General features: G+C 32.3%; 1 protein-coding gene and 1 long non-coding RNA gene across 2 annotated transcripts; both read right to left on the bottom strand.

Moving 5' to 3' along the window:
- Window positions 1–305: 305 nt before the first annotated feature.
- LOC120191085 lies at window positions 306–15669 on the bottom strand. Its single transcript, XR_005522663.1, has 3 exons — window positions 15658–15669; window positions 12902–12915; window positions 306–575 (listed from the first exon to the last, which is right to left on the bottom strand). It is a non-coding gene; the product is annotated as an uncharacterized LOC120191085 (long non-coding RNA).
- LOC120191084 (14-3-3 protein 7) lies at window positions 1522–4045 on the bottom strand. The gene is made up of 7 exons (XM_039194087.1): window positions 3881–4045; window positions 2933–3239; window positions 2762–2849; window positions 2566–2675; window positions 2162–2310; window positions 1903–1937; window positions 1522–1734 (listed from the first exon to the last, which is right to left on the bottom strand). Exons 1-7 carry the CDS (start codon window positions 3945–3947, stop codon window positions 1729–1731), a joined length of 762 nt encoding a protein of 253 aa, XP_039050018.1. The 5' UTR covers window positions 3948–4045; the 3' UTR covers window positions 1522–1728.
- Window positions 15670–17189: the final 1520 nt, after the last annotated feature.

Raw genomic sequence — 17189 nt, 5'->3', positions numbered from 1 at the left:
ATTTACTATAGTAGAATTTTATGCTTCTTGAATTGATGGAACACATTGATTTCACAATGTTATGACGCCGTCACATCATTAAAGTTGAGCATTGACTATACCATATCATTGAAAGAGAATTTTAGAATACTGGTTAGAATATCTTTGATGCCTTCTTGTTTGCTAGCTGATTTCTTTGACGAAAGAGCACAGAGTTCTCATCTTGTTAATAGCTAATCCGGTGTCTCAAGGCATTTCGTTTGGAGTTGTCTTTTTCTCTCTGTCATTTGATGTAATGGGCATACATACTGGCAGGTGAGTATACTGAAGACAAGAAAGAGCTGATTCCGAACCACAGATCGGAAATTTTCAAATATTCCAAAATCTCTCAGGTTCGTCTGAATTCGAAACGGTTCTTTATTTATCCATAAACATTTGATACTTTTCTAAAAAGAATTGCTTTAATTTACAATCCTACAATTTTTCAGCCCACGTTAATATTATGGGGAGAACATGATCAAATATTCACATTTGAACTGGGTCACAGGTTAAAAAGGTTAGCATATTTTTTTTTCAAAGTTTTGGAAATCAAATTACTTAAAAAAGGTTTTCCTTCCGGCTTTCCGCTGATCGAGGAATTGTTTGAAATAATGTAGGCATCTGGGGGATAATGCTAACTTGTTGCCATCAAGGACGCGGGGCATATGAGTATTACAGACATTTGAAATAATTTCTGGTTCATTTGCAGCCTCCTCCATCGACCCTATCTCCCATTCCAAGTCGCAGCAATGTAAACCATATTTTATCTTGCAACGGAGCATGGAATATACAATCTTGGCACTGAGGAGAGACCACCGAGGTTTTATGCATGATATTCCCCCTTTTTACGCCCATCAGAAAAATGAAAGTAAACACAGACGCAGAATCTAATAAGCCATTTCAAGGGATAGTCCCTGTTTGATGTTTCCCTTGCATTTTTCTTCTGAGCATCGGATGGTTATATTTATTCTTACCAGGAAATGATTCTTCAGTAAAATTCAACAACACAATTGGATTTCATTCTCCGTCTTCCGTATGGGTATCAATCTCTCACCATTTGCAAACAATTTAATGGCCATAGGACACCGGATTACTCGAGACCAAATATAGCTACAACTAATCAAAAACTGTCTGATCTCTTTAGGGAGAATTATCTTAATGGCTACATCTTCCTCTCTATTTTTTGGGTAACTTAATGATTACACTTTCCAATTCACAATTAGGTTCAATAAAAAAAGGGCCCAGGATTTTATAACCTACAAAGTGTATTAATGCCAGGATGTCTGAGACTAAACAATGACCCATGCCATTAATTTTGCAAAAGTTTATGCACAAAACAAGACCCTGCTGCTCAATCCCCTGGTTCAGAAAAATTCTCAAACGAATTGGACATTTATGTTTATGATCAAATTCAAGTACTAAACTGAAGAATGAGAAAGTGTAGTGCATTCGGAAATAGAAGGAAAACATGCTAAGACAACAAAAAAATTGAAAACAAGAAAATAGGTCAAGACTAACATAACAGATTCAGTTATGTTTTTAAAGAGGCCACAGAATAACAGTAGTCTAAAAACATCTGATGAACAAACCAACCATGCCATAGGTCACAAATCCTGGTGCTACTACCATGAGTTGAAAGCAGGTCACTCTAGCAGCAAGCCCCTTTCCTACCTCGCAAGCCCAGTCTTAAAAGAATACTCTTTTATCCAATTAACTCTGCCAAGATACCGAACAAGAAAAAAAGTTTATTTGTCAAAAGGATAAAAGAAACGGGGAGAAAGCAATCAATATATGCTCCACCATAGACATCTAATATGCCAGAGATAGAAATAAGCAGTTTATCAATGATCATAAAAAATTGCTCAAAATTTAGCATTTTCTTACCTCTGCTTGAGGTTCATCTGCTTTGGATTGCTCACCTGGGATATCAAATAAAAAATTTGCGAAAGGAGATTATCAGAAGCGAGACAAATAGAAATAGATAGTATAATCAAGGTGGTGATTAGTATTTTAGTAGATCATGTTCCTTGAAACCAACCATAAATACATAAATCCAGTCAGACAATAAGTAAACTCTATCAATCAGAATGCTGTCATTCATATATATATTCACTTATTAACCACACACACACAAAGAATTTACCTCCTTCCTCTGGCAGATCTGACGTCCATAAGGTGAGATTGTCCCTGAGAAGCTGCATAATAAGGGTGCTATCCTTGTAAGATTCTTCATTAAGGCTATCAAGCTCTGCAATAGCCTCGTCAAATGCTTGTTTAGCCAGATGACAAGCCCTGCTCAGATATTGTATCACATTAGAATGACGCTAGCTGCTAAAGTGGAACTCATATCATAGCTTCATGCTTCATCTACAATTTCTAAATAAGTAAACAAAAAATGGTAGTAACCAAGGAAATTATTTCTGAAACTACCACAAAATGAAAGGAAATATTAGCATTGCTATCATTCTCCCAAATGAAAACAAATTTCAAGTAAACTACTTGTCGGTGTGCATTTATGAGAGAGAGAGACGCATTATAATTTCTAACCTCTTGGGAGAATTTAATATCTCATAGTAGAAAACGGAGAAGTTCAAAGCCAAACCAAGTCTAATTGGGTGAGTTGGAGGCAAGTCTGAGCTTGCAGTGGTGGTGGCAGCCTACAATATAAATAACAATAAATACTGCCCAACTTCTGGAACAAGTTCTTTTTTAGGGGGTGGGGGGTGGGGGGAATTTTACACACCTCATAAGCCTTAAGTGACCGATCAGCAGCTTCTTTACGATCATCTCCTGCCTTAAATTCTGCCAAATAACGAAAATAATCTCCTTTCCTGTTAAAGAAAAGCCAACAAATAAGGATATATTCACACTTGCACCTCCAATAAAACATAAAGGCAATTAAGATGATCCTCACATCTTATAGTAGAAAACAGTTGATTCCCCTGTTGAGGAAGATGGAATGAGGTGCTTATCAATGACAGCGAGTATATCATTGCATATCTTTGCAAGCTCATCTTCAACCCTCTGTCTGTACTCCTTTATCCTCTTCACATTTTGTTCATTACCCTTGGCTTCCTCCTTCTGTTCAATTGAAGAAAGTATCCGCCAAGATGCTCTTCTTGCTCCAATCACATTCTTATATCCCACAGATAATAGATTCCTCTCCTCCACAGTTAGCTCAACATCCAACCTAGCAACACTCTTCATTGCCTCAACCATCTCTGAAATAGTAAGATGTTTTACAATTCAAAAAGATTCCAAATGCGCTGAAGTTCCAACAAATTAGAAAAGGAGAACCACAGATTTTTTTTTCTTTATAAAAAAGTAATGCTTCAACATCTCTTCCCGGAAAATGTTTATATAAATATGTGTGTATGCTAATTTGCCTTTTGTTTCTTCAAAAGTTGTTAAAGTGCACAATTTAGAAAATAAAAACAATTCAAACATAATAATTTCGCATGAAATTAAAAATCAATCATTTCATTTAACAATAGTTTTTTTTAAAACTTCAATTAGTAGAAAATACTATCAACTGCATTATCAAATCGGACTTCTTTATGCATAGATAAGCTAGTATTAATCTACTGCTACATTTTTTTCTTTTAAATTGTAACTGAAGAAAGTAGAATTGCTTTATTTTCACTCTCAAGTCTGAACTTCATCACCTATTCTCAGTATATTATCATCGAGTCAGAACTAACGCCTCAACTATTCTCCAAACTACAGATCAAGCAAGAAACCACGTAACAAAGACAAAACGATACAAAACAAGTCTATCAATCAAATCAGAGAAAAATAAAGGATGAAACATATATAAAAAAAAAACTCACGAATAAATAGAGAGTTCCACCAAAATATTTACCGTCATATCTTTCAGCTTGCTCGGCGAGTCTTGCCAAGTAAACTTGCTGCTCTCTTTCCTTCTCCATGGCTTCGTTATTTGCCTCTGAGTCTTCGATCTTTTAGATTTGGCGGTTTGGAAGAGCCTGAGGAAATGAAGGGAAACTGCCTTTTAAGGAATGCCGTACTTTGTTATCTGGCCGTTGAATGTGGTTTGATGGGGAGGGTGTATCGACGGTCCAGATTGAGTTCTCTGAGAGGGAACTATTGAATAAAAGGTAAAAAAAAAACCCTTGGAAAAGCTGAAAAATGTTGGGTGCGGGTGAGAGTTCCATCAATGCGGTGCATGTGAGGGATTTAGGATAAATTTTGATCGTTTTGACGACGACAGTGATCACATGGGGAGTAGTGATGTTGACTGGGGGACCACCATTAATTGTGAATCCGATGACTTTGTCAGATTCCTTGGATACCACCATATAGTCCTTTCCACAAAACTTACTCCCTTTAATTTTATTTTATTTTTTTTGGCAAAGCAACACATTTAATTATTATTTATTATTTAAAATAATAAATATAAATTATAAATTGATTTTTGGCAATTTGATCTGCATGAATACAGCTGCTGATGGAGGTTTCTCATGCGTTCCAGTGAATGGAGAGATCATTTGTTTCAAAGAAAAAAAGACAAATTACTATATTTTCGTTTAAATTTTGTATATTTTTCTTACGAAATTCAAAAAATATAATATGTGTTACTTTTATTTTTATTTAGTTAAAATATGATCACTAAAAATTAATTACCGTTAGATTTCTAACGATTATTGACGTGACACAAAAAAATATATGAAATTAAAAAAGATAAATTACAAAAATAATCAATAATATTTGAGTAAATTTTTATATATCTTTATCTGCTTATTCGTGATCCCTATCTGTTACTAAAAAACTCATGCACCTCTTTGTCCAATTCAATTCTACTACATCTCATTTCCATATATATACCTCTTTCATTAGTTGCCTCGAGTCTCTAAGCTCTTGCAACTTTCTTTCTTTCTTTAAGCTCTTGCCACTTTCTTTCTTTCTTTAAGCTCTTGCCACTTTCTTCTTTGGCATAAATATCTGATAGTTGCTTTTGTATTCTTAGAGGTGTGATAGGAAAGTCAAAAATACAATTGGTCTCATCTCAAAGGTATTTTTGAATCAATTTTCTTTATTATTAACATTAAAAATATTATTACCTTATATAAATTTGGTTATGGCTGTAGGCAAATATTCAATAAAAGTGGAGTATGAACAACAAAAGATGATGGTGTGGAGAATCTACAACAAATATGATGTTCTAACGACGATGAGAAACAAGAGAAAGGAAGCTAGGTTTTGTAAATCAAAAGACAACATGGAGATGCAAGAGAAAGGTGACGGTGTGGTCTATCAGTTTCGGGTAGGTTGGCTGACCCGAAAGGCAATTCGTTTGAAGTTGAAGTGGCAAGGTTCCCTCTACAGCAACCGAATTATGTCTTTTGATAAATTCTTGCATAGTTTGTAGTCCATTGATATGGCAGATAATAACAGGAACGATCTTTTTGAACATGTGAAAATCCCATCTCACTCTATATATAAATTTGATGGCAACAATTGGCAATGATTCGACTACTTTCTTTTGTGTCGGTAGGGTTCTATATAATTCAGATTATTCTCAAACATATACCATAAAATGATTTAGATTAGTTTATTATTTTTTAAACTTTAGTGAGAAAATACGAAAACTACTCAAATATTAATGATCATTTATGTAGTTTATCCTTTTAAATTTTATACATTTATTTTGTCACATCAATAATCCGTTAAAAGTCTAGCAGCATTTAACTCTCAGTGACCATATTTTAATTAAATAAAAAAAATAACTAAATATTATTTTTTGAATTTAGTGAGAAACAATAACCAAAACTTAAACGAAAATGATTAATATTTTTATCTATTGGAACAAATTTAATGATTAATTCTTAGTGTACTGTATGTACGAAGAAGTACACGATGACCACAATTTTTTTTGGGTAAATTATGTTTCAAGTTAATTGATTATTTGGGTTAGTTTGAGTTGTGTTACTAATCATTGATTTGTTGCTTGTAAAGTTTCTTTTTATCTGTTGGAACAAATTTAATGATTAATTCTTAGTGTACTGTATGTACAAAGAAGTACACGATGACCACAAATTTTAAAGAATTTTATTTCTAGGGCGAGTTATAAGACGTTAGACTTACGACTAAATTTGATGTGCCAACGTCAAATTTTAAGTCCAAACTCAAACCCACCACGGGTCAATTCAGTCCAATTCACCCTAACTCCCACAAGATTCAATTTAACCCCTCAAAATATCTCTAAACGTAACTACTTAAACTTAATATCTCATTAGATAATAATATTTTATTTAATTACTGAGGTCACTTAATGAGTTTATCAAATAAAAATGTTTTTAAAAAAATACTTTTTATTAACACGTATGACTAAATTTAGATTAATGATGATTATAGCTATAGATTAGATCAATGTAAAGGTTTTAATCTAAGAAAATCCTAATCTAGTTCTGATCAGGTAAGATATCAACGTGTTATATTTAGCTAGTGTTACAAAATACTTTCCAATGATTGTGATTTGACTATAAATGTACAATTTGGTAGTATTAAAGGTCATTAACATCCAATTCATTTTGCGTATTTCTCTCTTTTTGGCACAGTATTCATGTCCCTCGGTGTTCTCAAGAGCTATATTACCCCGTACATTTAAAAAAACTTGAATTTTCATGAAAAACTTATTAATGTCCCAATTTGGCAATACATTAAACCTTGACAAATTCACTCGAGGAAATAAGAGGTTGGCTACTGGTCCACGACATAGATGGTGTAGGCATAGCTTTTCAGCACCGATTTTCTTCTTGTCGCAATCAAAATCAAGATCAACTGCAACAAGCTTTAATTGCGCCATTAGGGGAGAAATATTTTGTATATTCGCATGGTTATGATTATGGTCATGGTCATGGACATTTCTTTGTAAAACGGACCTGAAATAACTTCGGCAAAAACATCCATCTTTTTTTTTTTTAAATAAAATTAAAATAAGTATATTTTTACACCTAACTCGATTAATCCATTTCTTTTTTTTCCTGGAAGATACCGGGATCAGAATATATTGTTCAAACTGTGCTGGTGGGGATATGTGACAAGGGTGTAGCTAAGAAGTAATATCCATATCATATAGCATTTTTTTTTAATAAAACTCTCATTTTCCTGATGACAGATATTTTGAATAATTTCTTAAAAACAGTGCTTTTTTATTATGATTTGTTGGTTTTATGAGGGATTGAGAAGAATCGTTGTTGATTGCGTGTCGTGCCAAGGGCAATGAAGATTGAATTATTGATCTTCCTTTATGCTGATTTCGTGGTTCACAAAATTTGGGTAATTTTTGAGATATCACACAATAGAATATGGAAATGATAAATATTCCCCAGAAAAGAATATGGAAATAATAATATTATTTTTTTAGTTGGGGGATGGACGTCAGTGAAGACCTATGGAAGATAAAGACGGATAAAAGAGGCTTTCACAGGTGAGCTGATATTGCACGGTAAAATTTACGTGATAATCGTCGTTTTGATATCAAAATAATTATTGGCTTCTTTAATAAATAGAAAAGAAAAGATAGTATAGAGAAGCATGATTGATCCACAGGGACTGTGGTGTTTCTGATTTAGTAAATATGTTTCTTTGATTTTAGGAGAAGATAAAATTTCAAATAAAGTTGAAAAGATTTAAATATAATTAATAGTAGTAAAATAAAAAGTGGTTTTTAAAAGTTATTTTTAAAATAAAATATAAGATTAAATAAAAGATATAATTAAATAAATAATTTAAAGAGATTGAAATAAAAAGAAACTTATAATGAAAGTAGCCTCAGACTTCAGTTTTGTCTCAAATTCCTCAGATCATCGAAACTGATTTTTACTTCAAGATTCACGTCGGTTACTGCAAGAACAATTCTTTGCTTTCGACTCGAATTATGTTGTTTCAACAATAACTGGTTTCGATCTCAGTTTCCTCTTAGCAAACAATTTTGCTAAGTGTGTTCTCGGGAAGTCGAATATGCTTCAATAAGCTAATCCTTCTTCAAACATTAATCATAACAGTATCCAGACCAATGTCGAAATCGTTTTGATTTGAAAAGTAAGCTCAGAAAAACAGAGAGAAAAATCCGAAGCGATTTACGTACCTTACGATTCTCACGTTTGGAATTGAGCATTCGCTTTAGTCTTCGACTCGAAAGAAAATTAGTTAAGCATGACCAATGTCATACTTAGCATAATTGAAAAAGAAATTCTAAAGAAAATAAAGGAAGTATGCGAAAATTATAGAGAAAAAGAAGACTTTATTCTTATATGAGAGAGATATGTTTATGGGCTTACCCTGAGAGGGTATTTATAACCTTCAAATTCTTAAAAACAAGCTAAAACATCTTAAATTTTAAGTAAAACACTTAAAACTATTTAAACTAAAATTCCTAAAAAATAATATTTAAAATAATATTATAAATCCTAATTAAAATACTAAAACCTATTTAAACTAAAATACCTAAAACAAAAATAAAATATAAAAATAATATCATAAAACTTAATTAAAATACTAAAACCTATTTAAACTAAAATACAAAGATACAATATAATGTTTAAAATATTATCCTAAACTTGAGTTTAATTCAAATCCGAATTCCAGCCGGCTTTGATTCCGAAAATAAAAAAACTGCAGAATTCTGTCATTTGTGTGCAATTTCCAAAATCTGATGTCCTACACAGAAAATGAATCAAAACGAACAATTAAGCCACAAAAACCAATGATTAAATAGTAATTTAAAAGCAAAATATTTACTAAATTAAACACTTATCAAATTCCCCCTCACTTATTCAATGTTTGTCCTCAAGCATTCATCAATTAATACATCCAAATCACAAGTTGCCATCTTCAATTTCAATTTATCCCTCAAACTTCCAATTGAACTAAGTTCATGATATTTGTCGAATTCAAGTAACAATCAAGCAAAGGTACAACCAAGAAAATTTAAAGTAAGCAAGATATCTCAATTAATTGTCAACTTCAATAGAACATGACTCAATACCTCACAAAGATTCACACATATCAGCTCAAAATATTTGGGGTAAATGAAATCGCTCAAACCGAAACTAACCAAAATATTACCATAGGTTTTGAATCCAATCAAGTCTCCACTGCGAAAAATGAACATAATGCAATAATCAAGGGGTCTTTAAACAAGGTGTAACGGGGCTTAGGTTAGGGTAGGGAAAGGTTGAAAAGAAAAGGTTTAAAAATACTGAAACAAGAGATCAAAATAATTAAGAACAATTCACGAATTAACATGAAGCGCAATGAAGAACAAAACAACAAAAAAGAATAGATGAAAGACAATTGAAGCGATTGATTTTTCCTTCCTTTTTTTCAAACAAAGGGTCATTTTTCTTCTTCTTTTTTTTTACTGTTCGAAACAGTGAACAACTTGTTTTTTTTCGATTTTTTTAAACATTGAGTTTTTTTTCGTGAAACAACAATGATACAAGATCTCAAGTCTCGACAAGGGTATGCTCGTTAGGCTCAAATCTCACAAGAAAAGTTTATATGCATTGAGTCAAGTTCATCTATATCGATAAAAGCATAAAATATCAATACTTAACAAAAAATTCACCAACTATATTAATCACCAATCATGCAAATTAAATTCGATCAAAAACATGGTCATAATCTAAAAGGAAATAAGAGTATAAAGTGAAATTCATGACTAGCAACCAACGATCCCAACATATCAACATCATAATAACTCAATTTCAAACAATTAAACAAATCAAGGAAAATTTTGACGACATGTTTTTCATTCCCCCCTCACTTATTCTGTTTTTCCCAAAACGTATATCAAATTTAAAAACAAAGAGAGTGAAAATGAATACACCCCAATCTAGTGGCGATCGCGACCATGTCGACATGAGCTGTTGTAGAGTAGAATGTATGATACTGTACTATTTTGTTCGAACTTTTCTGCATAGTTCAAACCAAATCTATTTTTTTCTGCACAGTTCGAACCAAATCTATTTTTTCTGCACTATTTTTTGTTAAATATTCGATCGGAATTCATATTTATTCAGAGAAAAATAAAATAAAACTACTCAAAATAAAATAAATATAATGAAATAAAGTTCTCTAAAAATAAAACAAAAATATAACGAAATGGGTTGCCTCCCATTAAGCGCTTTTGTTTAACGTCGTTAGCTCGACGACCTGATTTTTCAAAGTGTGGGTTCCTCTAAATTGATTTCTTTGATTAGACCATCCGGAGCATTTTCATAATATGGCTTCAATCTTTGACCATTAACTTTAAATCGTACTCTTGAGTTATCTTCAATTTTAATGGAACCGTAATGAAATACTTGAGTAACTGTAAATGGTCCGAGCCATTTTGATTTGAGTTTTCCTGCAAAAAAAAGTTTAAATTTGGAGTTAAATAATAAAACCTTTTGACCGACTGAAAAAGTTTTAAAATAAATTATACTATCGTGAAATTCTTTTGTTTTTTCTTTAAATATCCGAGCATTATCATAGGCATTTCTTTAAATTTTGCAAACTTACAAGGAAATCCTCACAAGGTATATTGTTTGCACAATTCTAGAACAAAGAAAATAACACTCAAGAATGAATACAATTGAGCACAATAAGTGTTCTTGAAAGAAAAATGAATATTGAATGAAAAATAGGCTTGAAATGATCAAACTTGAGGTTTGATGCTTTCTCTTTGATTCTCTCTTGATTTTAGTTGCTTGATGTTTCTTGCTATTGATCAATGTCTTCTAAGCTTGCTTAAATACACCTTGAATCACTTCTGAACGTTGGGGATCATTAATGAAGATAATATAGCCGTTTTAGTGTAAAATCAATTAATAAAACAGCTTGGAGCGCGGGGGGAATCGGTACCCCATAGGGGGAATCGTTCCCTAAGTGTAAAATTCAAATATTTTGACTGTTGAACTGTGGGGGGAATCGGTTCCGTCCGAGCATACTGAAATTCTCGGAGCCAAACTGTTCAGGGGGAATCGGTACCCCCTTGGGGGGAATCGGTTCCCTCTGAGCAATCTGGAATTTTTGGCTTTGAGATGGTTCGAAATATTTTGTAAAATCGTTTTGAAATTATTTTAAGATTAAAACTTAATTTTACACTTGAGTAAGGATTAAAAATGACATTTGAAAGATTTGGAAGGATTAAAAATGACATTTGAAAGATTTGGAGTAATATTTTGATATTCGAATAATTATATTGAATATACTTGGAAAATCTTTTTGGAAAATCTTAAAATTCATTTAACTTAATTTGTTAAATCGAAATATCAAAATGTTTTCAACAATCTCCCCCTTTTTGATATAACAAAACATTTTAGTAATTTTAAGATTTTGAAATCAAAAACGACGTTTTTGAAAAATTACTCCCCCTTACTTTAACACTTCTTACTTCTCCCCCTTTTTGTTAAATCAAAAAGACTCGTGAAAGATTTTAAACAAGGATTTTGAAAACATTTAGCCAATTGATTATATATATAGTTTAAACTGCTAAGATTACAATCAAGAGAAACGTTAGCCATTAGTTTCATAATCAATATTCATAAACAATGTGACATGACAAAATTAGTCATATATCTAACATGATTTAAATGATGCAATAAATTTAAATAAACCAAATATATAAATTCAAACATCCAAACAAATCCAAATTCTATCAATCTACAAAATCAAACATTCCAAAATATTCAAAATGTTGAAACAATAATCTTTTAGTTCAAAGTTCTAAAGCTAAACACAGAATCAAACATCCGGATCGGGAGGAGGAAAACGAGCTTGCATAGCGGCCATCTCATGTGAGAGTGCATCAATACATTCATTCATCGAAGCGTTGTTTGTGCGCATCTCTCGGAGGATTTTTGTGGATAAATGAGACTCTATAGAAGTAAAGCGCGAATCCATGGTAGCATATCGAAAATCGAATGTCTCCATAAAAGATTGAAAATATGGAGGCATTTGATGCGTTTGTTGTGCTCTCTCCTCGGGCTGCTCCTCGGGCTGTTCAGACTCATCTTTGGCTTCATCGATGTCTCGCATTAATTTTTCAAGCTCGGGATCGTCGTCAGCTTCTGGTTGAGCTCGTGAAGAACTAGCTCCCGGAGTATTTTCAGAAGATCGAACCCATTCACCGATTTCCTTATCCTTTATCCATCCCGCTCTCGTTAAAAAAAGAAGATTAATTTGTTTCTTTAGAGGAAAGTGTTGAAAACATTTTGATATAAAAAATTAAGTTAAATGAATTTTAAGATTTTCCAAATGATTTTCTAAGTATATTCGATAGAATTATTCGAATATCAAAACATTACTCCAAATCTTTCAAAGATCAATTTTAATCCTTACTCAAAGTGTAAAGTTAAGTTTTAATCTTAAAACAATTTCAAAATAATTTTACAAAGTATTTCGAACCATTTCAAAGCCAAAAATTCCAGATTGCTTAGAGGGAACCGATTCCCCCCTAAGGGGGTACCGATTCCCCCATGAATGGTTTGGCTCCGAGAATTCCAGTATGCTCGGAGGGAACCGATTCCCCCTTGTATAACGGTCGAAATATTTGAATTTTACACTTAGGGAACTGATTCCCCCCACACTCCAAGCTATTTTATTAATTCTTTTCACACTAAAACGGCTATATGATCTTCACTAATCATCCCCAACGTTCATAAGTGATTCAAGGTGTATTTAAACAAGTTCTGAAGCCCTTGATCAACAAGAAATTATAGAGAAACAAGAGAGAAAGCATCAAACACCAAGTTTGTGCAAATCAAGCCAATTTTCCTTTCAATATTCATTTTGCTTTCAAAAAACACCATTTGTGCTCATTTGTAATTATTTGTGAGTGTTCTTTTCTTGTTCTAGAATTGTGCAAACATCTTACCTTGAGAGGTTTTCCTTGTAAGTTTGCAAATTTGTAATCTTCTCTTTGGGAAAGAGTGTTCTCAAGAATTGGGGTATATTCTTGAGGGTGTTGTAAGGTTATCTCTTTGGCCTCAAAAGAAAGAACAAATTAGTGAATTTGTTGGAAAATCCTTAGTTTGGATAGCTAAGGTAGTGGACGTAGACTTTGATTGAGAAAGTCGAACCACTCTAAATCGCTGTGCAATTACTTTCAATTTTCTGCAAAAGCTTCCACCAAATTTTTAATTGCCAATTCACCCCCTCTTGGACAATTCCGTCAATCGATTAACTCAACAATTAGTATCAGAGCCTAACTCATTTGAAGGTTTAATCGCCTCTTGAGTCGATCCGGGAAGAGTTAAATCGATAAAGATTGCGTCTACTTCCGGTTCATTCTGAATGGAAGAATCCAGACCTATTGACGTGCCTCCACACTTCAATGGAACAAATTATCATCATTGGAAGAGGTGTATGATGATATTCATCAAAGCATTTGATATGGAAGCTTGGATGATAATCAAGAAAGGATATTCCTCTTCTACTAAGAAGGCAAAGAAGTGGAGTATTCAAGAACGGAAGGAAGCTCAACAAAACTCAAAGACTATACACATGTTGTGTTATGCAATTGATCCTAATGTATATAAAGGAGTTTCTTCTTGTTCAAGTGCCAAGGAAATGTGGGATAAGCTTGAGGAGATCTATAGAGACAAGGAAGAAGAAGAACCAATAAAAGTGGTGTGTCTATTAGCTCTCATAGAGCCAAAAGTATCTTCTAACTCAAATATATCAAATGCAAAATCTTTTAATGAGTTACAAGATGCTTATGATAAATTATTTTCGGAGTTTGAGACCATGAACTCCAAATACAATAAATTGATTTCTAAATTTATTGCTAAAAATGATCTTCTTTTGAAAGCTAAAACAGACTTGGAAAATCAAAATGAAATGTTGAGAAAGGAGTTAGAGCTTTCAAAAATAAAATCTAAAAACTTTGAAAAAGAAATTTTCAAATTAAACAAACTTCTTCTAGAAATGAAAATAGATTTTGAAAATCAAAATGAAATCTTGAAGAAGGATTTAGAACTCTCAAAAATGAAATTTGAAAGTATCGAAAAAGAAAATTTCAATTTGAAAGATAAGCTTGAATGTTTAACAAGAGAAAAAAGAGATCATTCTAAATAATTCATCTAGTTCAATAATGACAATATGTTCACATTGTCATTATCATGGTCATAAGGAACATACTTGTCCTTTAAAGAAAGGAAAACGATTTAAAATTAGACAAGTATGGGTTCCAAAAGGAACAAGAGGCATTGAAACTAATGTTCAAGGATCCAAAGCAATTTGGATACCAAAATTTACTTAAATGTCTCTTGTAGGTGTGTGAGAGCAATGGTGATAAAGATGATGATATTCAAGATGCTCTAGCCACACATGAAAAAGGAATGGGTAACCTCTAAACTTAATTTTTTTATTTGGTTGCTCATTTAGTTTATGCATGCATGAGGTTTTAAATGTTAAATAATTCTAAATGATTATGTTTTGTCTCATGTATGTTGAAAAATATTGTATGATGAACATAATAATTTTTGGTAATGTTTTATAACCTCTAGTTCATCATATTTTTTTGGTCAAAATTGTTTTTAAAATGTAATTGATATCTCTTTAACAATTAATATCGATTTTTCAAGAACTTTGGTTTTGCAAAATTTTGACCTGAAATTTTTCTTAATGTTTATGCATAGATTTTTGTTTAAATATTATAAAGTTTTAATGCATAACATTTTCAAAAACTTTATGCATGTGCTCTTAATCTCTATAATCAACATTGCATAATGTTTTATATGTGAATGGATTAAAGCATAATCTATTGAGTATTAGTCAATTATGCGATAAAGGATTCAATGTCTTATTTGAAATTAATGGTTGTAAATTCATTGACATTGCATCTAATCGGATTATGCTTGTTGGTCATAGAATAGGAAACATATACATGGTGCATTTAGATTCTTTTGATATGACTAATTTATGCCTAGTTGCTAAGGATGAACATGATAGTTGGTTATGGCATAGGAGACTATGACATGCTAGTATGAGTGTTTTGCAACGGTTAATTCAAGGAGACCTAGTAAGAGGGTTGCCTAAGCTTAAATTTGATAATGATAAAATCTGTGATGCTTGTGCTAAAGGAAAACAAAAGCGAGTTTCTTTTAAATCCATTAATGATGTATCAACTAGTAGAGTTTTACAATTGATCCATTTAGATCTTTTTGGGCCAACTAGAACTACTAGCTTGGGTGGAAAACAATATGCATTTGTCTTGGTAGATGACTATTCTAGATATACTTGGGTTCTATTTTTAAATACTAAAGATGAAGCATTAGAACAATTCATCACATTTTCAAAAGTAATCCAAAATGAAAAAGGTTACTCTATTACTAGTGTTAGGAGTGATCATGGAACTGAATTTGAAAATATTGGATTTACTGAATTTTGTAACTCTAACGGTATTAGCCATAATTTTTCAGCACCTAGAACCCCTCAACAAAATGGATTTGTTGAGAGGAAAAATCAAACTTTAGAAGAAATGGCTAGAACCATGCTTTGAGAAAATAATTTGCCAAAATATTTTTGAGCGGAAGCCACAAATACCGCTTGTTATGCTGTAAATCGAGTAATGATTAGGCCAATTTTAAAGAAAACTCCATATGAAATTTTCAAAAATAAAAGCCTAACATTAGTTATTTTCATCCTTTTGGATGTAAATGTTTTGTTTTAAACAAAGGTAAAGAAAACCTTGGAAAATTTGATGCTAAAAGTGATGAAGGAATTTTTCTGGGTTATTCCTTAAATTCTAAAGCCTATCGTGTATTTAATAAAAGAACTTTAGTTGTAGAAGAGTCTATACATGTTGTTTTCGATGATAATCCCCTTCCGAGGAAGGATTCTTGTGTGAATGATGATGTAGGTGTTATAAATACAAATGACGTTAGACATGACGTTGGAGAACCATCATCAAAGGAAGAAACAAAAAATGAGGAAACTCATGATCCTCTTGAGAATCCAACCATTGAAGAAAAGGAAGTATCTTATCTAAGAGAGTACAACTATGTCAAGGATGGTGAAATTATAGGTGATCCATCAAAAGGGGTAACAACTCAATCTTCTCTTAGAAATATTTGTAATTATGTTGCATTTATTTCATGCATAGAGCCTAAGAATATTAAAGAAGCATTAAATGATGAACATTGGATTATGGCTATGCAAGAAGAGTTAAATCAATTTGAGAGAAGTAAAGTATGGACATTAGTTGAAAGGCCTAGAAATAAATCTATTGTAGGTACTAGATGGGTATTTAGAAATAAGCTTGATGAGAGTGGTAATTTAGTGAGAAACAAGGCTAGACTTGTTGCTCAAGGGTATACTCAAGAAGAGGGCATAGACTATGATGAAACATACGCTCCCGTAGCTAGGATGGAAGCAATTAGAATGTTATTATTAGCATTTGCATGTTTCAATGAATTTAAATTATATCAAATGGATGTTAAAGGTGCATTTTAAATGGTTTTATAAAAGAAGAAGTGTATGTGGAACAACCTCCAGGTTTTGAAGATTCAAATTTTCCGGATCATGTTTTAAAATTGACAAAAGCTCTTTATGGTTTAAAGCAAGCTCCTAGAGCTTGGTATGAAAGATTGTAAAATTTTTTAATTGAAAAGGTTTTTCAAAAGGGAAGGTTGACACTACATTGTTTTTGAAGCATAAAGGTAAAGATTTATTAGTAGTTCAAATTTATGTTGATGATATAATATTTGGATCTACTAATGATGTTCTTTGCCAAGAATTTTCTAAGCTAATGCAAAGTGAGTTTGAGATGAGCATGATGGGGGAGCTCTCATTTTTCTTGGGACTCCAAATCAAGCAAAGAAAAGATGGCATCTTCATCAATCAAGCTAAGTACGTCAAAGATATGCTCAAGAAGTTTGGACTGGAAAATGGGAAACCTCATGACACTCCAATGAGCTCTTCAACAAAGCTTGACTTAGATGAAGGAGGTAAATGTGTAGATGTTAAATTATATAGGTCAATGATTGGATCTCTACTTTATCTAACTGCAAGTAGACCGTGCTATATTTCAATCATGTCCTAAGGAATCACATTTACTAGCTGTTAAGAGAATCTTTAGATACCTTAAAGACACTCCTAGTTTAGGACTTTAGTATCCTAGAGACTCTAACTTTAGCTTGCATGCTTTTTCTGATGCGGAT

This window comes from Hibiscus syriacus, unplaced genomic scaffold (assembly GCF_006381635.1).
Source record: "Hibiscus syriacus cultivar Baekdansim isolate YM2019G1 unplaced genomic scaffold, ASM638163v2 tig00116964_pilon, whole genome shotgun sequence".
Taxonomy (NCBI): domain Eukaryota; kingdom Viridiplantae; phylum Streptophyta; class Magnoliopsida; order Malvales; family Malvaceae; genus Hibiscus; species Hibiscus syriacus.
This window is presented reverse-complemented; position numbering and strand designations above follow the sequence as displayed.

Bases quoted from the DNA above. Each gene is read 5' to 3' on its own strand.
- LOC120191084 (XM_039194087.1), bottom strand. From the start codon at position 3,947: ATGGAGAAGGAAAGAGAGCAGCAAGTTTACTTGGCAAGACTCGCCGAG. The intron at 2,676-2,761 runs GTGTGTAAAATT...TTTATATTGTAG, and splicing joins GGTCACTTAAGGCTTATGAG to GCTGCCACCACCACTGCAAG. The intron at 2,311-2,565 runs GTTAGAAATTAT...ATATCTGAGCAG, and splicing joins ATATTAAATTCTCCCAAGAG to GGCTTGTCATCTGGCTAAAC.